The sequence below is a fragment of the Mytilus edulis genome, chromosome 5 (genome assembly GCF_963676685.1).
Source record: "Mytilus edulis chromosome 5, xbMytEdul2.2, whole genome shotgun sequence".
Lineage (NCBI taxonomy): Eukaryota > Metazoa > Mollusca > Bivalvia > Mytilida > Mytilidae > Mytilus > Mytilus edulis.
In genome coordinates, this window is record NC_092348.1 from 48,134,424 (window position 1) to 48,154,485 (window position 20,062).

General features: G+C 31.1%; 1 protein-coding gene across 1 annotated transcript; it reads right to left on the reverse strand.

Annotated features, from left to right (window-relative positions):
* Positions 1-1,169: 1,169 nt before the first annotated feature.
* On the reverse strand, positions 1,170-3,150 carry LOC139525132 (GTP-binding protein Rit1-like). The gene is made up of 4 exons (XM_071320318.1): positions 2,592-3,150; positions 2,273-2,355; positions 1,759-1,936; positions 1,170-1,457 (listed from the first exon to the last, which is right to left on the reverse strand). The coding sequence occupies exons 1-4, from the start codon at positions 3,148-3,150 to the stop codon at positions 1,192-1,194; spliced, it is 1,086 nt and encodes a 361-aa protein (XP_071176419.1). The 3' UTR covers positions 1,170-1,191.
* Between the last annotated feature and the right edge of the window lie 16,912 nt (positions 3,151-20,062).

A 20,062-nucleotide genomic window follows, 5' to 3' on the forward strand; every position in this document is an offset into this window, starting at 1 on the left:
TAAATAATCGTATTCTAAAAGGTTACCAATTCAGCACTGTAATAAGATCATTGATTATTGTTTTTATTGGAATAAATATTGATTTTGTTATTTGTAAATTTAAGGCAAACTAAATATTACTTGTATGTTATATACATATACATATTCATGTATCTACAATCTGTCGATATCTGTATCTTGGCATTGCAAAAGGTCATGTTTTTCTCTGACTGTTTATGACGTCTTTAAACGAAATCCATTGGATGTTGGATGTGTACGGATGGATAGTTTATTCTTAGATGCATGTTTTTTTAGTTGTTAGAGGCTTTGAATTACCTGCCAGTACTCTTAAATATATATCTAGTGTCTTTTTGTTGTTAGGATGACAAAGCACCCGTCCACGTCCACTTGTATTTTTGTCAATTAATGAGTTAAGCCTTTTTCAACTGATTTTTATAGTTCGTTCTTATGTTGTACTGTTAAACCACTGTCTCAGGTTAGGGGCGGGTTGGAATCCCGCTCACATGTTTAACAACGCAACATTCTGTATGTATGTGCCTGTCCCAAGTCAGGACCCTGTAATTCAGCGGTTGTCGTTTGTTAATATGTTACACATTTGTTTTTCGTTCAATTTTTGTACATAAATTAGGCCGTTAGTTTTCTTGTTTAAATTGTTTTACATTTTCATATCGGGGCCTTTTATGCTGACTATGCGGTATGGGTATTGCTCATTGTTGAAGGCTGTACTTTGACCTATAGTTGTTAGTTTCTGAGTCATTTTGGTTGTCAAATTGTCAATCATGCCCGTACTTTTTTTTATATATATACAGCAAACATAAACAACGACATTAGTAAAACATAACGTAACATCTAGTTAACATTCAATTTAAAACAATTTAATAATAAATGTCATACCAGGTTACCAGGGAAACGAAGGTAAAATTTTTGGAATCCAAATAAATTAAAAAAAAGTACAAATAGAGAAAGGTATAATTTATCGAAAATTTCAGACACTTTTATGTGTGATTTGCCGTATTGTTTTTAAGAAAAATCTAAGTGATGAATAGAAAGATTTATGTATTTTGCCAAGAACGCAAAGTAGAGAATCATATGTTGATACAAAAATCCATTCTGTGTATTGATTTTAATACAAATGGTTCAATAATAATTACTAGTCATCATTCCTTTAATGCATACACTGTCAAATAAAAATCACAGATCAAATAAATTTTCTAATCTCGATAAAGATTTACAGTTTCTTCTAAATAGTTTTTCTAAAAGTTTTTTGGGTCCTTTACGTGATGAATATTTTTTTCCTTTGTCCTGTGACATCATCACTGCTTTTTCAATGGCCTCTGGGTTAAGCTTCAGTTTTATTTGTTTTAATATTCCTACTAATAGTTCGTCAACTTTGTGATTTAACACAGCTGATGTTTCGATGTATTTGCAGTCGAATTCTTTGGCGAGTAGAAGTGCTTCTGAAAACAAAATAGCAGAATATCACTTGTTTACCAATAATTATACATTATATCAAATAAGATTAATAATTTAGTTTTTGCACCTTCTTTTCTTCTTTATTTTTACAGGACATGAATGATTTAAATTATGTTTGAAAATGTCCTTTATACATATACTCAAATATTTAAAGCTGTCGTGAACAGATATTTTACAAATATATCATTTACAAACGAGATTTTAAAAACCAAACATGTGCCTCTGACATTATTATTATTATACAACAAAAGAAATGATAATACTTTATAATAGATTAAATCTTACCTTCTGTCTTTATTTGTCGTTTTCTAACTAGATCAATTTTGTTTGCAACTAATATAACAGGTCTATCACTATCAAGTTCATTACGAAGATACTGTAAATATCCTTCTGCTATTGTAAACGAATTGCTATCGTGAACAGATAACACAACAACATATGCATCGACTGGTAGGTCATCTTTCTAAAAAAATATATTAAAAAAAAATTAAAGATCAGTTTTTTATGGTATGCTTACGCTACAACAAAATTATATTAATCAATTGCTTTATTTATGCATATTTCATTGTATATATCATATGAAATTATTCATTTTCTGATGAGGGGATTCAAATTGATATACATAACATACAATGTATACAAGATCATGTGGAATAAAAACCAATCTGATAGCGATGTAAAGAAAAAAGATATCTTGAAGTTTTAAATTTGTGAAATGTTAATAAAAATAACATATAGATATAATGTTGTTTTCTCAAGTCATTGATAAGTACCAATATAATACTAATAATTTACAAACCTGATCGGATGTAAAAGCTATGAACTCCATTGTAGATTCCTCATTATCGACCACAAGTGAAAGTGTGTTTTCATCGAATTCATCTGAAAATGTAAAAAAAAGATGTGTTTAACTTTGCTATTTGCTATTTGCTATTTGTATTTTGTTTTTATTTTACAATACAATCATAAGCAATTCGATTTGTCACCAATCAATTCAAAATCTTTAAAATCGCAGCAATTTGCAACAGTTTCATATTATTTTTCTAATTGCATTATTCCATATATTAATGTTGAACAGAAAACACTTTCAGAGATAAAAAGAAAATTGGAAAACTTACGGATAACCAAGTCTGAAGACGACATATACTCTGAGCTCATAAAGCAATTTTTCAATGCTGTTTTACCAACTCCATTGGCACCCATTATAGACACCCTGTAGTATCCAGTTGAACACGATGATGAGCAACTCCAAGAATTAGAACTATTTGATGCGTCACTAGATAATCTAGGTCTATAGTTAGATGAAACTGATGAGCTACTACTTTTTCTACGACCGTATCGTAGACCATCACTTAAAAGTCCATCCGATGTAAGTGTAAATGATCGTACTCGTTGAAATTGTTGCTTTATTTCATTTCCAAAGAAGTCACTAGATGACCTTGTTAGCGCGACCGGAGACAAAGGTAAACTGTTTCTGTGTAAGTTCTTTCTTACAAAATCGTGTGTGTGTCGCCTCTTTTTCTTAAAAGAACAATTGCGAGAGTTCGGTTCTGATCGTGTTCCTTTATCAATTCCTAGTGATAAAAGCTGTGGAAAGGCAAAATTTGTTTTCTGGTTATTCTTCATTTCTTTGTTATTTAACATCTCCAACATGTCCAAATCGCTCTGTTTTGTCATATTTGTGTTTTACAATCTCAAGTATCGCAATATTAGTAAACGATAAAAAAAAATCTTTCCAAATCAGGGTTCAATTACTTAGTTTACAATACTTTAAACATCCTCTTGTTTTGTCACATAGACTTGTACTGCAAACAGTTTCAAATACAATGCTTTATTTATACCTTTTCCTTAATTTAACACGTGAAAGGTCAATTCTGTCAGATTTCAATGCCAACGATCGATTGGATAAATAGTATTTCTTTAAAAGGAAAATAATTACTTGTGGCAATCGTTTGTTGATCTTGGTTCTAGCTGTCGGAGGGCGGAATAAGAAGATATTTTAACAGTCAACATCATTTGATTTTTCATGAAACTTCGTTCTCAAAGGCTTATCTGCTAAAATCATTAAGGTGGTATGGGAGTCTAAAATAAAAACGTTAGAATTTGTTCATATTTTGCCAAAACGTTGATCTATATTGATACATATTAAAAAATATAATAAAAATGATAGGTCACCGCGCATTTTCCAAAGCTACAGGACGGGACAAAATGACACATTTTGTATGGATTATACAGGAAAAAACACCATTTTGTGATTAGAAACTAAACAAAATGATAGAATTGTTAAATACTTCAAGAAAAGATAGCTTTCAGACACTGCTTTGAGAATATCAAAAGAAAAGATATGGTCACCGTACGTTTTTTCCGGTTAAAATACAAAATAGGAAAATTCGATACAGAATCCTTCAGAAAATGCACTTTTTTTTTTAGAGTTACCTCCCCTTAAAATGCCAATTTAAAAAAAAAATAAAAACAACCAAAAATAATAGACATTTGCAAAAATGTCAATATTTAAAAGTTATATTCTTATAAATTGGTACTTTTAAATGAAAATGTACATTAAACATCTGCATTCCTGCATCAAATTTTGCTAACATGATGGAAAATCTGGACCTTTGATTCTCTGTTTTTTACATTCCAAAATGGAGGAAGACACCCATACCACCTTAAGCATGTTATGATAAAGATACGAAAAAGATGACTACAGTAAGAACATGGGTAAAACATTTAAATTTTAGGATAATACCTTTCCTAACTTTATCTGAACCTTTAAATAAATAAAATGTAAGATAAATTGTGCATATTCGGATAAAAAATCTATTCCATAAATTTTCTGTTTACAAAACTTTGAATTTTTCGAAAAAACTAAGGATTTTCTTATCCCAGGCATAGATTACCTTAGCCGTATTTGGCACAACTTTTTGAAATTTTGGATCCTCAATGCTCTTCAACTTTGTACTTGTTTGGCTTTATACATATTTTGATATGAGCGTCACTGATGAATCTTATGTAGACGAAACGCGCGTCTGGCTTACTAAATTATAATCCTGGTACCTTTGATAACTATATATAGATAAGGAATCATACTTCACAATTTTGCTTTTTGTTTGTTCTACTACAATAACTATAATTAATGTTTATGTTAAAACTTCATTTAGTAGGGCGCTGGTAGCATATCTTCGGTTGCACTTACAAAATGCACTTACAAAAATGGTTACGAGGTTGTTATAATATCCGTTTAAGTATAAAGAATCGATTAAAATCTCTAATAAATTGGCAAACATTATCTACACACTAAAGTAATACAGTTATTATTTTTCAGTTGCTGTCAAAGTTTAAAAAACTTGACAATGTAAATATTTATTTATTTAGATATACAATGTAGTAAACAAACATCGCAATTTTGTCTACTATGATCTTACCACCTTAAACTAATTTTTCAGTGCTCTTATATGACCCTTTAATCTCCGCTAGTAACGAATGAAACGTTTGCAAATAATTGCTGCAAATGGAAATTTTGATCTATTGTAAAAGTATTTCAAATGTATCCATCAAATATGCATTCGAAGACATTTTATAGACAAAAACTAGTTCTGTTTTGTCCTTTATGCCACTCCAAAAAGTAAGAGAAAAAAGGAGAGAAAAAGGAGAGAAACGCAATTTTGTGTATACCAAATCTGGCAAAAATGTTTTAGAAAATATTGGATCCATAATATTTTTTCTTTTAAATTATAAAAATGTTAAATAACAAAAGAACTCCGAGGTAAATTCAAAACAGAAAGTCCGTATTAAAAGGCAAAATCAACAGCTTATGGATAACAACTGTCATATTCCTGACTTGGTATTGATATTATTTAAATGTGGAAAATGATGGATCGATTAAACCTTGTTTTATACTATTAGGTTAGCGTCTCAATTGTATGAAAAACGTTTGAAATTTATTTACACTAATTATAGTGGGAGATATTATGCACATAATTGTGCAAATCGTGATACAAGCATGAAATTTGGTATATGGGTGGACAAAATGATAATTAAAAAAAATCAGCTGCTGGCCATAAAAAAAATTCTCATTTTTTCAAGATGGCCACCACTCATTTTGCAAATGACGTCATATCCAATTGGTTACATTTCATAAATCATTTGAAAAAAGATGGACCAAAGATACCAAAGGGACAGTCAAACTCATAAATCTAAAACAAACTGACAACGCCATGGCTAAAAATGAAAAAGACAAACAGAAAAACAATAGTACACATGACACAACATAGAAAACTAAAGAATAAACAACACTAACCCCACCAAAAACTAGAGGTGATCTCAGGTGCTCCGGAAGGGTAAGCAGATCCTGCTCCACATGCGGCACCCGTCGTGTTGCTTATGTGATAACAAATCCGGTAAATAGTCTAATTCGGTAGGTCACATTCAGGAAAGGGAAGGGGATTGTAGTTACGACGTAAGGAACATATCCGATATCATTTGTGATACGTTTATTCCATAACGGTCAACCAACTCGTGATGGCGTCCGTAAAATTTACGAAGGGATGATTTCAACTTCACCATTTGGAACTCTTGGTTTAATAGCTTCCTTGTGAGCAGCAACCCTCTATCAAGAAAATCATGATAGGAAATGCAAGCACGGGAATATCGTATCAATTGGGAGATATATACCCCGTATGCAGGTGCTGCTGGAATGTTGCTACTTAGAAATGGAAAGTTCACAATTGGAAAGCTGAAATCATCTCTTTTGTCGTAAAGTTTTGTTTTCAACCGACCCTCATTGTCAATTTCTAGATGTAACCTGTGTAATAGGTATAATCCAATGCTTCCTTGCAAACGATTTTAATCGCGCCTCCTTAACAGCAAACGGTGATGTGTTCGTACATAATGCAAACAAATACTTTTATGATGCCCATGTCTGTCTCATCATACAAAATCGGGCAAAAATGTCCGTTACATCTGAGAATACTTCCAATGTCTGTCAAGCTGACCTTTTCACTTTCCGATGAAATGCCGACTCAGTGTAACACCCACTAAATGCATGGAAGAAAGGAAAAGATGTACATGAGGACCAAACGCATTTGATATGACATGTTCAGGAAGGAGTCGAAATTATTTATTCCTTCAAAAACCTATCCACAAATTGTCCACACTCAATCTTGCGAGCACTGCAATTCCTAATACTACTACCTCTATGTCAGTACTACTTAAAATTACTTTTTACAACCATTTTCGAGCAGCATGCTTATCATGGACAATCTTTCGTGTATCTGCCTTTTTACGGTTACTAAAGAAGCAATTCTGTCGGCAAGAAACTTGAACAATTCCGTTTTGTTCTCATCTTTACATAGAAAACTTCTCCAAACCCTTGGCGTTCTACCAGAACCAACAACTTTCCATCTAGCACCAGTACTTAGCCTTTTGTTTTCGTCCAAGCCTTGAAATAATTAATTTAGTAAACAACAAATCGATGTCTACTCTTGGATACTTATCGAAGGAAGATTTATGTAAGGCAGTATGATATCATTTACATAATCATCAAATATGTTTGCCCCAAGTGATGGCAACAGATTAACCATTGCTGCCCCACCAACGATATATGTGTCGGAATTTGGATCAGTTGATGGCAAATCCAAATGTTTCACGTATACCAATTTTCTGCGATTTAATACCACATTCTGACACATAGACGGAGTAGCAGTTTGGTTTTAATGGCTAAAGAAGAAATACAAAATCTTAAAAAGAGATTGCAATCAGTGTTCAGGTTCTCTAGTTTTGTTTTGACAAAGAAATTTCCAGTTTCATTTTACGGCTCTTACATGTATATGGAAATATTCTTTTTCATCTGGTTAAAAAAGAAGATTCTCTTTCGTTTTGCATTTGCTTCAAAAGATCGTGCTGTTTGGACCCAATATTTTGGAGTTTATATACATATCTTACCTACTTCTAAATCAACAATTTCCATAAAAGAGTAAATGTACAAATCTGACGACTCTTTTAGAAATGGATTATCAAACTTGTTCATCACTTTAGAAAGCCTTTATAGTTTTTCAAAGAAATCCTTTTGTGTTTTCGTAGAGTCTCCCTGACGTCTTTCTTCTGTTGTAGAATGACTCAAACCACTAAATCTTTCATATTCATCTACCAGTCTACTGACGACTGGTCCAGCTACCATATATCGTCTCAAAGGGATCATCGATTAAACGTATGGTACCAACATCGCTGTTCACGACTTATTATTCTGTGTTTGTGTCTGATCGATTGTAATAAAAGAAATAAACTTGCTGGTCTTACGTACAGTAAAATTTACCATTTGCAAATGTCATTGCCACGTATGGGTGATGTTGTTGAAGGAAAGCCATATCTTGGAGATGGATTGGTATCCATCGAGCATGATTTACACGATCAAGACCAACATTGGTATCATGCTTGATATTAACTGTTTGTAAATAACGATATCTGACTCGTGAAATGAGCGTACTACCGAAGGAACATGAAGTTCTTTATTCATAATTGAACGCCAGAAATTAAATTGTGGTCGATATGACTCTCTTTCCTTACACCCGTTGATTACAGTCATACTTGAACATCACAGAGTAATGAACTATATGTTCTGTGTTAACGCTTTCATAACAGCTGGCATTATCAATTCAAGCAAACCACATATGCAGTTATCTGATGCGCCTGTCTATTCATAATTACATTTGAACATACATGAAAAGCATCTGCTATTCTAGATGTTGCAATATCGGCTTCAGTGGAGCACATGTCCATCCACTATCACGCAATATATCACTCAGAATTTTAATATAGTCACCAAAGGCACCAGGATTATAATTTGATACGCCAGACGTGCGTTTCGTCTACATAAGACTAATCAGTGACGCACATATCAAAACAGCTATCATTGAGGAACCAAGATTCCTAAAAGTTGTGCCAAATACGGCTAAGGTAATATATTCCTGGGATAAGAAAATCCTTAATTTTTGGAAAAATTCAAAGTTTTGTAAACAGGAAATTTATTTAAATGAACATATAATTGATATTCATGTCAACACTGAAGTGCTGACTAATGAGCTGGTGATACCTTCGGGGACGAAACGTCTATCAGCAGTGGCATCGACCCAGTGGTGTGAAATATTCACCGAAGGCACCAGGATTATAATTTTATACGCCAAACAAGCCATTTAATGTCCAATCCACCAAACATGACGATAAACGTATGTTTTTCGTACATGTCTGGCCATTCCAGTTGTTTGCCTGATATTTAGAAAGTTAACCACCTTTTTCATCTTATCCATCGAATGCCTGAACGGGCGTGTTTTCAAACATTGGCATCAAAAGCAACACTTTATACTCGAACAGAACCTAGATGCTTAGAGGAATGAATGACGATCAAGATATGTTTAAGAAATTCAAATCCTCATCTGTTAGATGAACTACGATTTCCATCATTGTGCCCTTGCAATGCGTAATTTGTTCTTTATTAATAAATAGTTTGCGCATGCGCAAAATTGTAAAACGCATGTGAATCATAACCTTAAAAAATGTCATCAAACAAATTCATAACATCATTAAAAATTCAAAAGCGCTAAGCATGTAATAAATAATTCAAATGTTTGTGTGTGAATTTTGTAACATTTTTACGCATGCGCAAACCAAGAACATGTCAAATATTTATTTCTAGTATAAACGTCACATATTAAGAAGGTATCCAACAAACCTGGTAATATTTTTTACTCAGAGAAGGTCAAAAGAAAATGTTTTCCAGAAAAATAAGTATTTCAATCTGGAAAAAATCAGCCATTTTAGAAAAGATGGTGGCCATCTTGAAAAAATGAAATTTTCCTATGGCCAGCAGTTTTTTCTTAAAAAGTATATAATAATAATGCTTCGTGCTAATTTTCTTGTTTGTATCATCATTTGCACAATTCCCTTGATTTTGCTTGCTGATATCTTCCATTATTACAATGTGTGAACAAAACAAACAAACATAACGGGTAACTATATATCAGAAATAGGGGAACAGCAGTTAACAATATGTAATAATCTTAATCGCTATAATAACAAACAAATATAATGACATCAAAGAAAAACCGAACGCATATAGACAAAAACATCAACGAAAACGAATGCAAGAATGCAAAAACTTACCATAGAACAATGACACAATGATGGGTAGTATAAGTAACAAGTAAAATCATATGGATATATGAAAAAAAACACCATAATAACCAGTGAAAGTAATAATTTACAAAAGACAAATCAATAAACATAATTACACGTAATTCAGATTGCAAACAAAGTCAGTACCTATAATCTATACTTCAAGACCACCGTGTATTAGTTAAGAGTCCACTAAAGTCAAAATATAGTACACTTCATAAACAAATAAACTTTACCTGTATTTTTCAATCTATAAGGAATAAATTCCTATACTATGGGAATATATGTTCTTCTAAACATACTTCACATATACACACTGTGTAAATTGTAAATAAACTTAAAATTACATTAATTTTGATTTTTCGGAAAATGGGTTGATTTACGAGTTTCAGTTAATTTCATGTATCTTAGTGAATGAATATCGAAGGTACAATACATAAATTGAACAAATATGCCATTAAAACATATTTATGTGAAAAATCAACATTAGCTTGTACTGAATTACATGTAATAGTATTCGTCACTACCAATTTTAAACAAATAAGTCGTCTAACAGGCCTCCAGATTTCTTGAACAATTTAGTGTTCAACCCCAAAACTGGTTGATCACAACATAACAATTTCAAGTTTATTTACAATTTACACAGTGTGTATATGTAAAGTATGTTTAAATGAACATATATTCCGTTTAGGTTGAAAAATTAAGTTTATGTGTTTCTTATATTTTGACTTTAGTGGAACCTAAAGCGAATATTATTAATAAGGTTTAAGTGTCTTCTGATGATTTCGTTTTAGAAAATAAACGGTTTAACAAACATGTGTAGATATAACAGATAACGACAACAGGAAACACAAAGACACCTACTGGTCCGAATAAGCTCTGATGGATCGTCAACGAAGCGATTAAATGCCGCTTTCTAAGGTGATATTATCGGTTCTTTAAACAAAATTGCATACTGGTTCATTAAAATGGACGCCACACTTAACTCCTAAATATACAAAAGAACAAACATGAAAACAAGCATGCAAAATTAACGAAGGCTAGAGGTTCCTGGTTGTAGACAGGCGCAAAGATGTGATTGGGTTAAACATATTTGTTTCATATCTCAAACCTTTTCCATACATGTTACTTTAGCTAATGTGGAACAATCAAACAACCATTAACAATTTACCAAATTATAAGTATGGCCATGCAGATCATGCGGTACAGATATAACTATACAAACAACAAATGAATATCATATATTTACTTAAATACGTACAACAAGTTTATAGACAACCAAATCCGATTCACATGCATGAAAGAAAGTAAGTTGAATAAAATTAAGAATGAAAATGAAGAATGTGTCAAAGAGACAACAACCTGATCATAGAGTAGAAATTATTCTGTTCAGAAAATAGTTATTCTCCATAATCGTACTGTTAAAGAATTAACAAGATTTATTATTGACTTTATTTGGCTTGAAATGAATTTTAATTTCATTTTTAACAGTTTAATAATTGAATAAAATAACTGATCTTTAAGGTATAAAACCACTAATTCAAAGCCCAATTGCTTTCTATGTTAAATCCTGCAATGTAAAGCATTGATGGCTCTTTTGTCTTAAATTCAAATAAAGTTGCAGTTATTTCATGTCAAAACTATACCTTATCCTGACTTGTTCTAAAAAATCAATATACTGTAAAGTCAGAAATTATTGCGTGCATTTATTATTGCGATTTTGTCATTTTAGACTTAAATGTGATTTAAATTTTTACGATTTTAAGAAAAATCCTGTTAAATTCATATAAAATATTTCAAAATGCGAGTTTAAATTATTGCGTTAACAACTCAGTCGCATTCTTCGCAATAATAAAAACCTCGCATTAATTTCTGAATTTACAGTACCTTTAATTGCGTATTATAACGTACTCGTTCCCGGAAGTTTGATAGTACAAAAAAAGGAACGTCTGAACTGAACAACAGGCCAATTACGCCCTCCTACTAACATTTCATATACTTCTTTACTATTCAAATAAATCTTTCAACAAAGGTTTAACAGTGATACCGAGTCCCCACGTTTTCATTTGATAACATAGTTACCCAAATATACTCGCTATCGACAAAGATACAGATATGCGTATATAGGAACTATTTTGTTTAAAATATGTACTACTTCTTTGTATGTTCTTTTCGACCGGGCCTGAATTAGTGCTCTTTTTGAAGAGTTTACCTAATACTGGAATGCTGCTACATTTTTTTGTACATGGAAATTGATAGACAACAATAGAAAAAATGAATTTATCTTTTTTGTCAAGTAGATTTGATGACAACGAACCATCGTCGTCAATTTCTATTTTTAAATAGAGCCATGAGGCTTACTAAAGTGTTGCATTCTTCTTTTCATGTAATCTCAACCTTTTTAAACATTACCTAGTGGGAGAACATCCTCTAAATAGCCAAACGTAAAGTTAAAAGACAATTTAAGCTTGTTTCTATTCTTCAAAGCAAGATAGTTTCTGAAATCTGACTCATTTGAACAAAGGAACAGGTCGGCAGGTTAATGAGGATTACAAATTTTCCAGAAAAGTGTTATTGAAAATGATCTTGAAATAGCGTGTCTCTCCGGATTATTTGTGTGTGTATAACAAACATATGTCCAATTAGAAATTTTACACTTTGGATTCTTGCAATACATATGTGTAATAATAAATTTTAGTCGCATTTGGTTTGGATATAAGAGATGTTTGGTTACGGAACATCTTGAAAGTAAGGTGGTTCAATGAAAGAAAGTTACTTCTTTATGAAGGGTATTGCCCAAGTTGATAACATCGATACCTTATTAGTAAAGGTCAATGTAAGAACGGATTTTGTTCACAATGCAAACCGGTTTGTCAGTAGCAATAATTGAAATAATATGTTACAACGGGGCAGGTTGGTAGAATGGCAATTTTATTGAAGTAAATAAACTCTTGATTTAAAACTTCTCTACCAATATGCAACAAGTACGCAACCATTAAACTCGCACTTCACAAATTCTTTCCTCTCTGGTTGGCAGGTATAATGTTCCTGTTTCTCATCATGATATAGGTCTGTCTACACTTTTGCTCATTATCTGGTTCATACTTTGACGCTAACTACTAGATATGACGTTCGAATCATACGACTGATGATGCTTGCACATCATAATATGTTTTTCGTGTTAATGTTCGTACATTTGAACCCGTTTATGACGTGCGACACATATGATTGATGATGCTTGCCAGCATGATATGTTTTTCTTGTTCACAAACATGAATATAAACCCGTCAGAGGTTCATCCAAAACAAATTGTTATCATTCGCAGGTATATGTTTGCACCCAGATTTAAGTGTTAAATGACGTCATTATCATTCGCAAACCTGGACTAAAGTGTCAAATGACGTCTTTATGATTCACAGATCCTTATAACAAACAATTTTACAAGATAAGGTCAGGCAATGTCTTAACAGAAAACAACATTCTTTCACACTTAAACTGTAACATTTAGCAGACAGCTTTTGTGCAAATGTGTGGGTTAACACATGTGTTAAGTAATTTTGAAATTTGCCCGAATGTCTATATACAAAATGAATAAGATAATAAAAAAAAGCGCTTTATATGTTGTGCGGTGGGTAATGTAGTCAGTTGATTTTGATAATACTTATTTTCCTGAAATTTGCAACGTAAACGGTCGGATTTGTTTGTAAATGGAATATGACCATCTGTCTGTTCGAATTGGTATACTTAACTTAATCCACCCAATCAACATGAATTTGTTATACTTTAAGGAATAAGAGAACAATTTGGGTAGATGAAATTAAATTGAAAAGTGAGTATACTATGATGTGTTCACAGATACAATATATATCTAAATACTAAAACAGTGTTTTTATATGTAGCATATGGTGTTCTATTAATAATGAGGGAGGAAAAAATCGGGGGGAAACTGTATCATTGTATTGCTATAAGCTAAACATTAGGACACCAGAACTAACACAATCATATAATGATACAAATCATGTAGTGAATGACTTTTAATACAATTGATATAATGCATACATTTAATAAAATATCACAGATCAAATAAATTTCTCACATTCTGATAAATATTTACAGTTTCTTTTCAAGATTTCGGGTTCTTAAGGTGGTACCTAACACTACAGGGAGATAACTCTGTAAAGTCAGCTAAACGTTTTAATTACGCTGTGTTGTAAAAAGAATATTAAGCTTCTCAATGATCAAAATTGGTGTTTGTCAAATTGCTATATAACCAGTGTAGTTTTTCTGACAAAACGGTTGGTTCAAAATTTTTAAAAATATTATATTTTTATTAAAGTCTCAAAGTAAATACTTTGACAAAGTTTTATGAAAATTAAACGAGCCAAATTAATTTTAGTGAAAGTGTTGGTACCACCTTAACATGATGAATGCCTTTTCACTCTGTCCTTTGACAGAATCACTGCTTATTCAATGGCATATGAATGCAGGTTTAGTTTTATTTGTTTCAAAACTCCTACTCATAGTGTATCTCCTTGATTTGACAGAGCCAATGTTTGGATGGTGTTGCTGTCAGATTCCTTGGCTAGTTGATTTGATTCTGAAAAAAAACAACAATAGAATATTACTCCTTCACCGATATGCATTAATAAGATCAGATTATCTAAATGATTCGACTTTTTGTGCCTATTTTCTTCCATATAAACGTACAACATATATTTGTATGTATTCTTAACTATGGCCGTGTTCACATTCACCTAAACTCGGTTAGTGTAACTCACACATAAACTAAACATAATTACGTTCTCATTGATAACACTCATTGTTTACATGTAGTGTAAGTCATGTTTTGTTTACATGCAGTCGATAGTCGATATAGGCCTTGTGTAGGTTAAGCGTACACAAAACTAGGCATTCAAAACTTTAATTTTCCCATGTATATTTAAAGAAGAAACAATTGTTAGATAAAATTGATACTTAAAACACTAATTAATAAAGTTCTTCACAGAAATATTTGTCTAAACTTGATATATATTTATTTGTTATAAAAACACTTTACGTAGCCTTATTAGCCCCTAATCAAGACTCATCCATCATCATTGCCCAACACATAATTCATTTGAATAGGTCTTCCCGAATCGATTGGACGTACACACTGACAGAAATATTTGCCACTGGTCTTTATACTCAAACAACGATTCACTCATAAATGCATTACTGGAAAAGGGTGAGGGTAATTAGTTGTTTGTGTAGTATCTCAGATCCGTAAAAATACAATTAGAAAATACAAAAAAAACATTACCCCCTCCCTTTGCCAAATACTCCTTGGAGAAAAAATACCATTTGAAACAAACAGAAAAGATAGAAATGTAGTGATCCTTAACATCGCAATTCTTTTTTTTTCGTCTGTAAGCACGCTGATGGCGAGCCTACGTTTTAATGATTATTTTTGTTTTCGATGGTACCAACTCAATATATATCACTATAATGTATGGGAAACTTTGGATTCATGGTATTTGTTCATTCTAATCATTTGAATGACCCCATTTTCTTTAATCAAGTTGTGAAAAAATCCATCTCCCTTTTTTTTCAAAGTCCAATGGTCGTTAAAAAATTAAATGTAAATTAAAAAAAACAACATATCATTTACATATGAGATATTTAAAATCAAATCAGTGCATCTAACATAGATAGTATATATACACAAATAAGGAAGAAAAGTTGTTCGAAAAGTTATTCGAAAATTTGAATTCGGTTCTACGTAATGAACATTTAAATGGCATATAGTTTACAAATGTGAACAAATCTTATGTACAGGTAGCTAAACATAGTGTATAGATGTAAACAAATTTAATGTGAAACTAGTGTACATTACATTAAACCAAATGTAAACATGTTTACTCTACAAGGCGTTTGGTATGAACACGGCCTTAGTTTGTGACTGTAAATAAAGCGAAACTTTTTTTTTCTGAGTTAGCGACAGTCGTGATGAAATAAAAAAAAAAACAACATATGATTTACATATGAGATATTAAAAATCAAATCAGTACATCTAACATTGATAGTATATATACACAAATAAGGAAGAAAAAAAAATGATGTTAAAAAAAGAAAAATAAGAAGTGGAAATCATACCTTCTTTGAACGATTCATTTTTGGACTAAATCAGTTCTATTCGTAACTCTTTAAGTTGGTCTAACACTATCAAGTTAATTGCTTAAATGATGTAAACATCCCTCTATTTTGCATGAATCGCTATCGTGGGCAGAAAACACAACACCATATGCAACAACAAGTAGATCATCCTGCTAAATTAAATTAAATCATTTGTAAAGGTTTATCATATTATGTTTACCATATGAATAAAGAAAAAATAGCAGCATATGCTAAATTAAATTTCCAAGATGTTGTTTTCATTATACTGTGGTTTCAATAATATTCGTCGGATACCAATTTTCGTGGACATCGTTGGTACAGTGGAACCACGAATTTAAACATGTTAAATGTTTAACGAATTATAAATTTTTAAAGTTGTGAATGCAGACTTTGTCGAAACCACGAAAATAGATATTCCCGAGCATTCAAGATGTCTTCACTCCACGAAAAATTGATACACACGAACACAAAAGAATCCCCAGTATTTATTTATTTATTTATTTTTTTAATTTATCATATTTTATTTGAAATCTGTACATTTGTTAGTTTAAAACATCAAGTACCGGTACCTTATCCCGGCCTCGTTAACATTAGTAAATAACTTATTTATACAGTTGTTAGTATTTGTTAGTATTATACATTCAATTTTCAATATCTAAAAAAAAAAAATTATACCATGTCAGTAATTTCAAAAAGAAAGAAGTTTACCATTTTAAAGATTTTGAAACATAATTATCTGTATAACAAATGCACAGGTTTTGAAAAAATATATATATATATTGTTTTTTTTATATTAAATTTCTTATTTGCACATGACCATAATAAGTTACACTTATTTGTATGCATAATAGTTATATACAATAAAAAGAAGATATATAATATATTTAATAGACACAGCTGTTTTAGTTTGATATATTGCAGATCCTTATTTTTCGACAGAGGCTGTTTGGATATGAAATATACATACATGTACATTATATGTGGAGTCTATTTGTTCTTTTGTTTTTATGATAGTAAAGGAGTCCAGGGGTTCCAGCAGTTTTCTGCCCTACTGAGTAATTTATTTTCATAGAATATATTTTTTTCTATTAATAAGTTTTCCTTTAAATAATTTTGAAGTGCTATTATATTGGTTTGTTCCATAGATAATTTGCTTCTATAGATATAAAATTTTGTTAACAGAAGTATTAAGTTTCTCATATCATTTTTATCTATTTTTGTTAAAATACCAAATAAAACCAAATCAATATTTAAAGTTAGTTCTATTTCTGTCTTCTCAAAGATCCTGGAATTAAGGTCTTCCCATAATTTTGGTATATATGGACACGTTCAGAATATATGTTCTATTGTTTCGACCTCTCCGCACCCAAAACTACAAATATGTATTTCTCGTGACTCAAATTCGATGTATTATTCTGTATTGAAACCACTGCAATTTTGAATTTTTTGTAATATAAAGGGGCAATACATGGATATTTTTCCAAATGAAGTTTGCATTGAGAATTAATGACCATTTTTGTTCACATTTTTGTTGAGGATTTGACTTTTTACCATTCAATATATATATACATATCTTTTGAAACTTTCTGTGATTTAAAAAAAATCTTTAACACTGAGGGCAAAACTGGACCGTTTTCTCGCTTTAAGTCATTTGGACATATTTGATAATCTTTTAAATACTTTTAGGCCTTGATATGTGAGAAAATTAGTATTAATATTGTATACATTATTAAAGTGATCAAAAGTCATAAAATTTCCACCTTCCAGTAACAAGTCATTGATCAGCCAAACCCCTTTTTTTGTCCAATCTTTATATAATACTGAATGGTTACCAATCTTTATTCCATCATTCTTCCATAAAGGGCATGTTTTAATTTGAGAGTTATTTTGTACATTTTGAAGATCTTGCCAAGCATCAAATACTTCTTTCCAAAATGGATTATTCAACTTTTTATAAAGACCAAGAAATTGCATTTCCAAAAAATTCAAATTTTCTGAAGAGAGGAATAGTTTTACTAGTTTTGAATTATTTCTATTTATTCTTCTTATCCAGGTTAATTTAAGACCTTTTATGTAGTTTTCAATATTTATCATTTTTAGTCACCTAAACAGTGCAGTTTGGATAAGGTGTCTTTACTGACTTTATCTGGTATGTTATTCCAGATAAAGGAAAATATTTTTTCAGAATTTCTTTTTAAGCTTTGTGCTATTTGGACTAGGTATGGAGAGGAATAGTGGTTTAATTTGGATCTTATAAGTGTTTTTATTACTGTTATTTTTCGAATTGGTGAGAGTATTTGATAAGTCAAAGTTTTGATAATGTTTTCAATTTCTTTCAACCTTGGGTTATAGTTTAAATTTTCAATTTCACTTATATCCACTGAGAAATTCATCCCAAGAAGTGTAAATCTGCTGGAACCCCATTCCAATCCCCACTTAACACACATCGTTTCTTGGCTAAACTTTTTCTTCCCAATACAAACAACTTTGGTCTTTTCTAAGTTTATATCAAGACCTGATAAATCTGCATATTTATCTAGAGTACGTAGAGATGCATCCAAAGATTCAGGTGATCCATCAAGTATAAGAGAGGTATTATCTGCATATTGTGAGATGAGATATTCTGAGTCATTTATAGTGATTCCTTTAACTTTGTCATTATTTCGTATAAGTATACCAAGTAATTCTGCACATAGTAAAAATATATAAGGTGATAGAGGATCCCCTTGTCGGCAGCCCCTCTGAATCTAAAAAAATCTGAGAGATTGCAATTTTGAGATACTGCATATTGAATTTTGGTAGAAAAAGTAGTGATCCAATGTTTAATAGAAGGTCCAAAATTAAAAAAGTCTAATACACCTTCAAAATTAATTCCAAGAAATTGAATCAATACCTTTTCAAAATCAATAAGGAGGAGCATACCAGGTATATCATGTTCTTCTGTATACAATAAAATATCATAAATTAGTCTAGTATTTTCACCAATATATTTTCCAGGAATGAACCCTGTTTGATCATTATTTATTAAAAGTGATAAAATAGACTTCAAACGCTCTGCGATAAAGCTAGACCCAAGTTTATATATTGTGTTTAAAAGACTTATTGGTCGCCAGTTTTTCATGTATTGTCTTGGTTTATCTCCCTTTGATATAAAAGTATTTATCCCTCTTTTTTGGGATACTGACATTTCACCCATATTATACCAATAGTTGATTGATCTAAGGACAAGTTTACCTAACTCTATCCAAAAGAATTTAAAAAAACTCACTGGTGTACCCATCAGATCGATCGTGGGCTTTTGTTACTTTTCATTCTTTTAATAGCAGCTGTTAATTCTGAATAGGAGATTTTTCCCTCAAGGGTATCCCTTATTTCATTTGTTAACTTGGGAACGTCTAAAAATGGAATTTCCTTATTGAGATCAACTCTATTTATTGTATCTTTCTTTGAATATAAATTGTTATAGAATTTTGTAGCTTCCAATTAAATATGTTCTTGTTTGTTTATTAAACAGCCTTCATAATTGACTAGTCTTGGAATTGTTTTATTGACAATGTTCTTAATTTCTAAGTTGAGAAAATATTTTGATGATCTTTCTCCTTCTTCTACCCATAGCACTTTTGAGCGAACATAATGACCACGCATTTTTTCCTGTCTTAAAATTTGTTATTCAGATTTCTTTTGGTTGAAATCTTCAAGACCTTCTGTGGTTTGTATATTTTCTTCTAAGTTTTGAATTTCATTTACTAACGCATTTTCCAATTTATTTTTTTCTTTCTTTTTATATGATGCAAAGGAAATTGCTTTACCCATAATTTCTGTCATTAATATTTCTAAGAACAGCTGATCATTTATTGTAAACTGAATATCTAAGCAATCAATCTGTTGTAGTGAGTTTCTATTGTATACTAAAGTTGCTTATTGATATTTTACTTGTTTTATTTTTTCTTTAACAGATTTAGCATATTCTGTATCATACAATAAACTATTATTAAATTTCCACAAACCGTTCCCAATATTGAAATCACTTATTTTAAAGTGTAGAACGATTGGTGAATGATCGGATCTATAGCTGTTTCGAATTTTTACTTCTTTTACATTTTGTTAGAGACTCCGAGATACAAGAAAAAAAATTAAGCATAGCTTGCTTCAGAGGATAAACTTTTCTCCATGTAAATCGTTTCTTGTCTGGGTAGTATTCTCGAAAGGGATCAATTAGATCATAGGTTTCAATAAGTTCTAAGAATTTTTCTCTTGCTCGTGGATTATT

Excerpts from the sequence above, each read along its gene's own strand:
- LOC139525132 (XM_071320318.1), bottom strand. The coding sequence starts at position 3,150 with ATGACAAAACAGAGCGATTTGGACATGTTGGAGATGTTAAATAACAAA. Across the intron at positions 1,937-2,272 it reads TAGCTTTTACATCCGATCAG|AAAGATGACCTACCAGTCGA; the intron begins GTTTGTAAATTA and ends ATATTTTTTTAG. Across the intron at positions 1,458-1,758 it reads ACGACAAATAAAGACAGAAG|AAGCACTTCTACTCGCCAAA; the intron begins GTAAGATTTAAT and ends TTTTGTTTTCAG.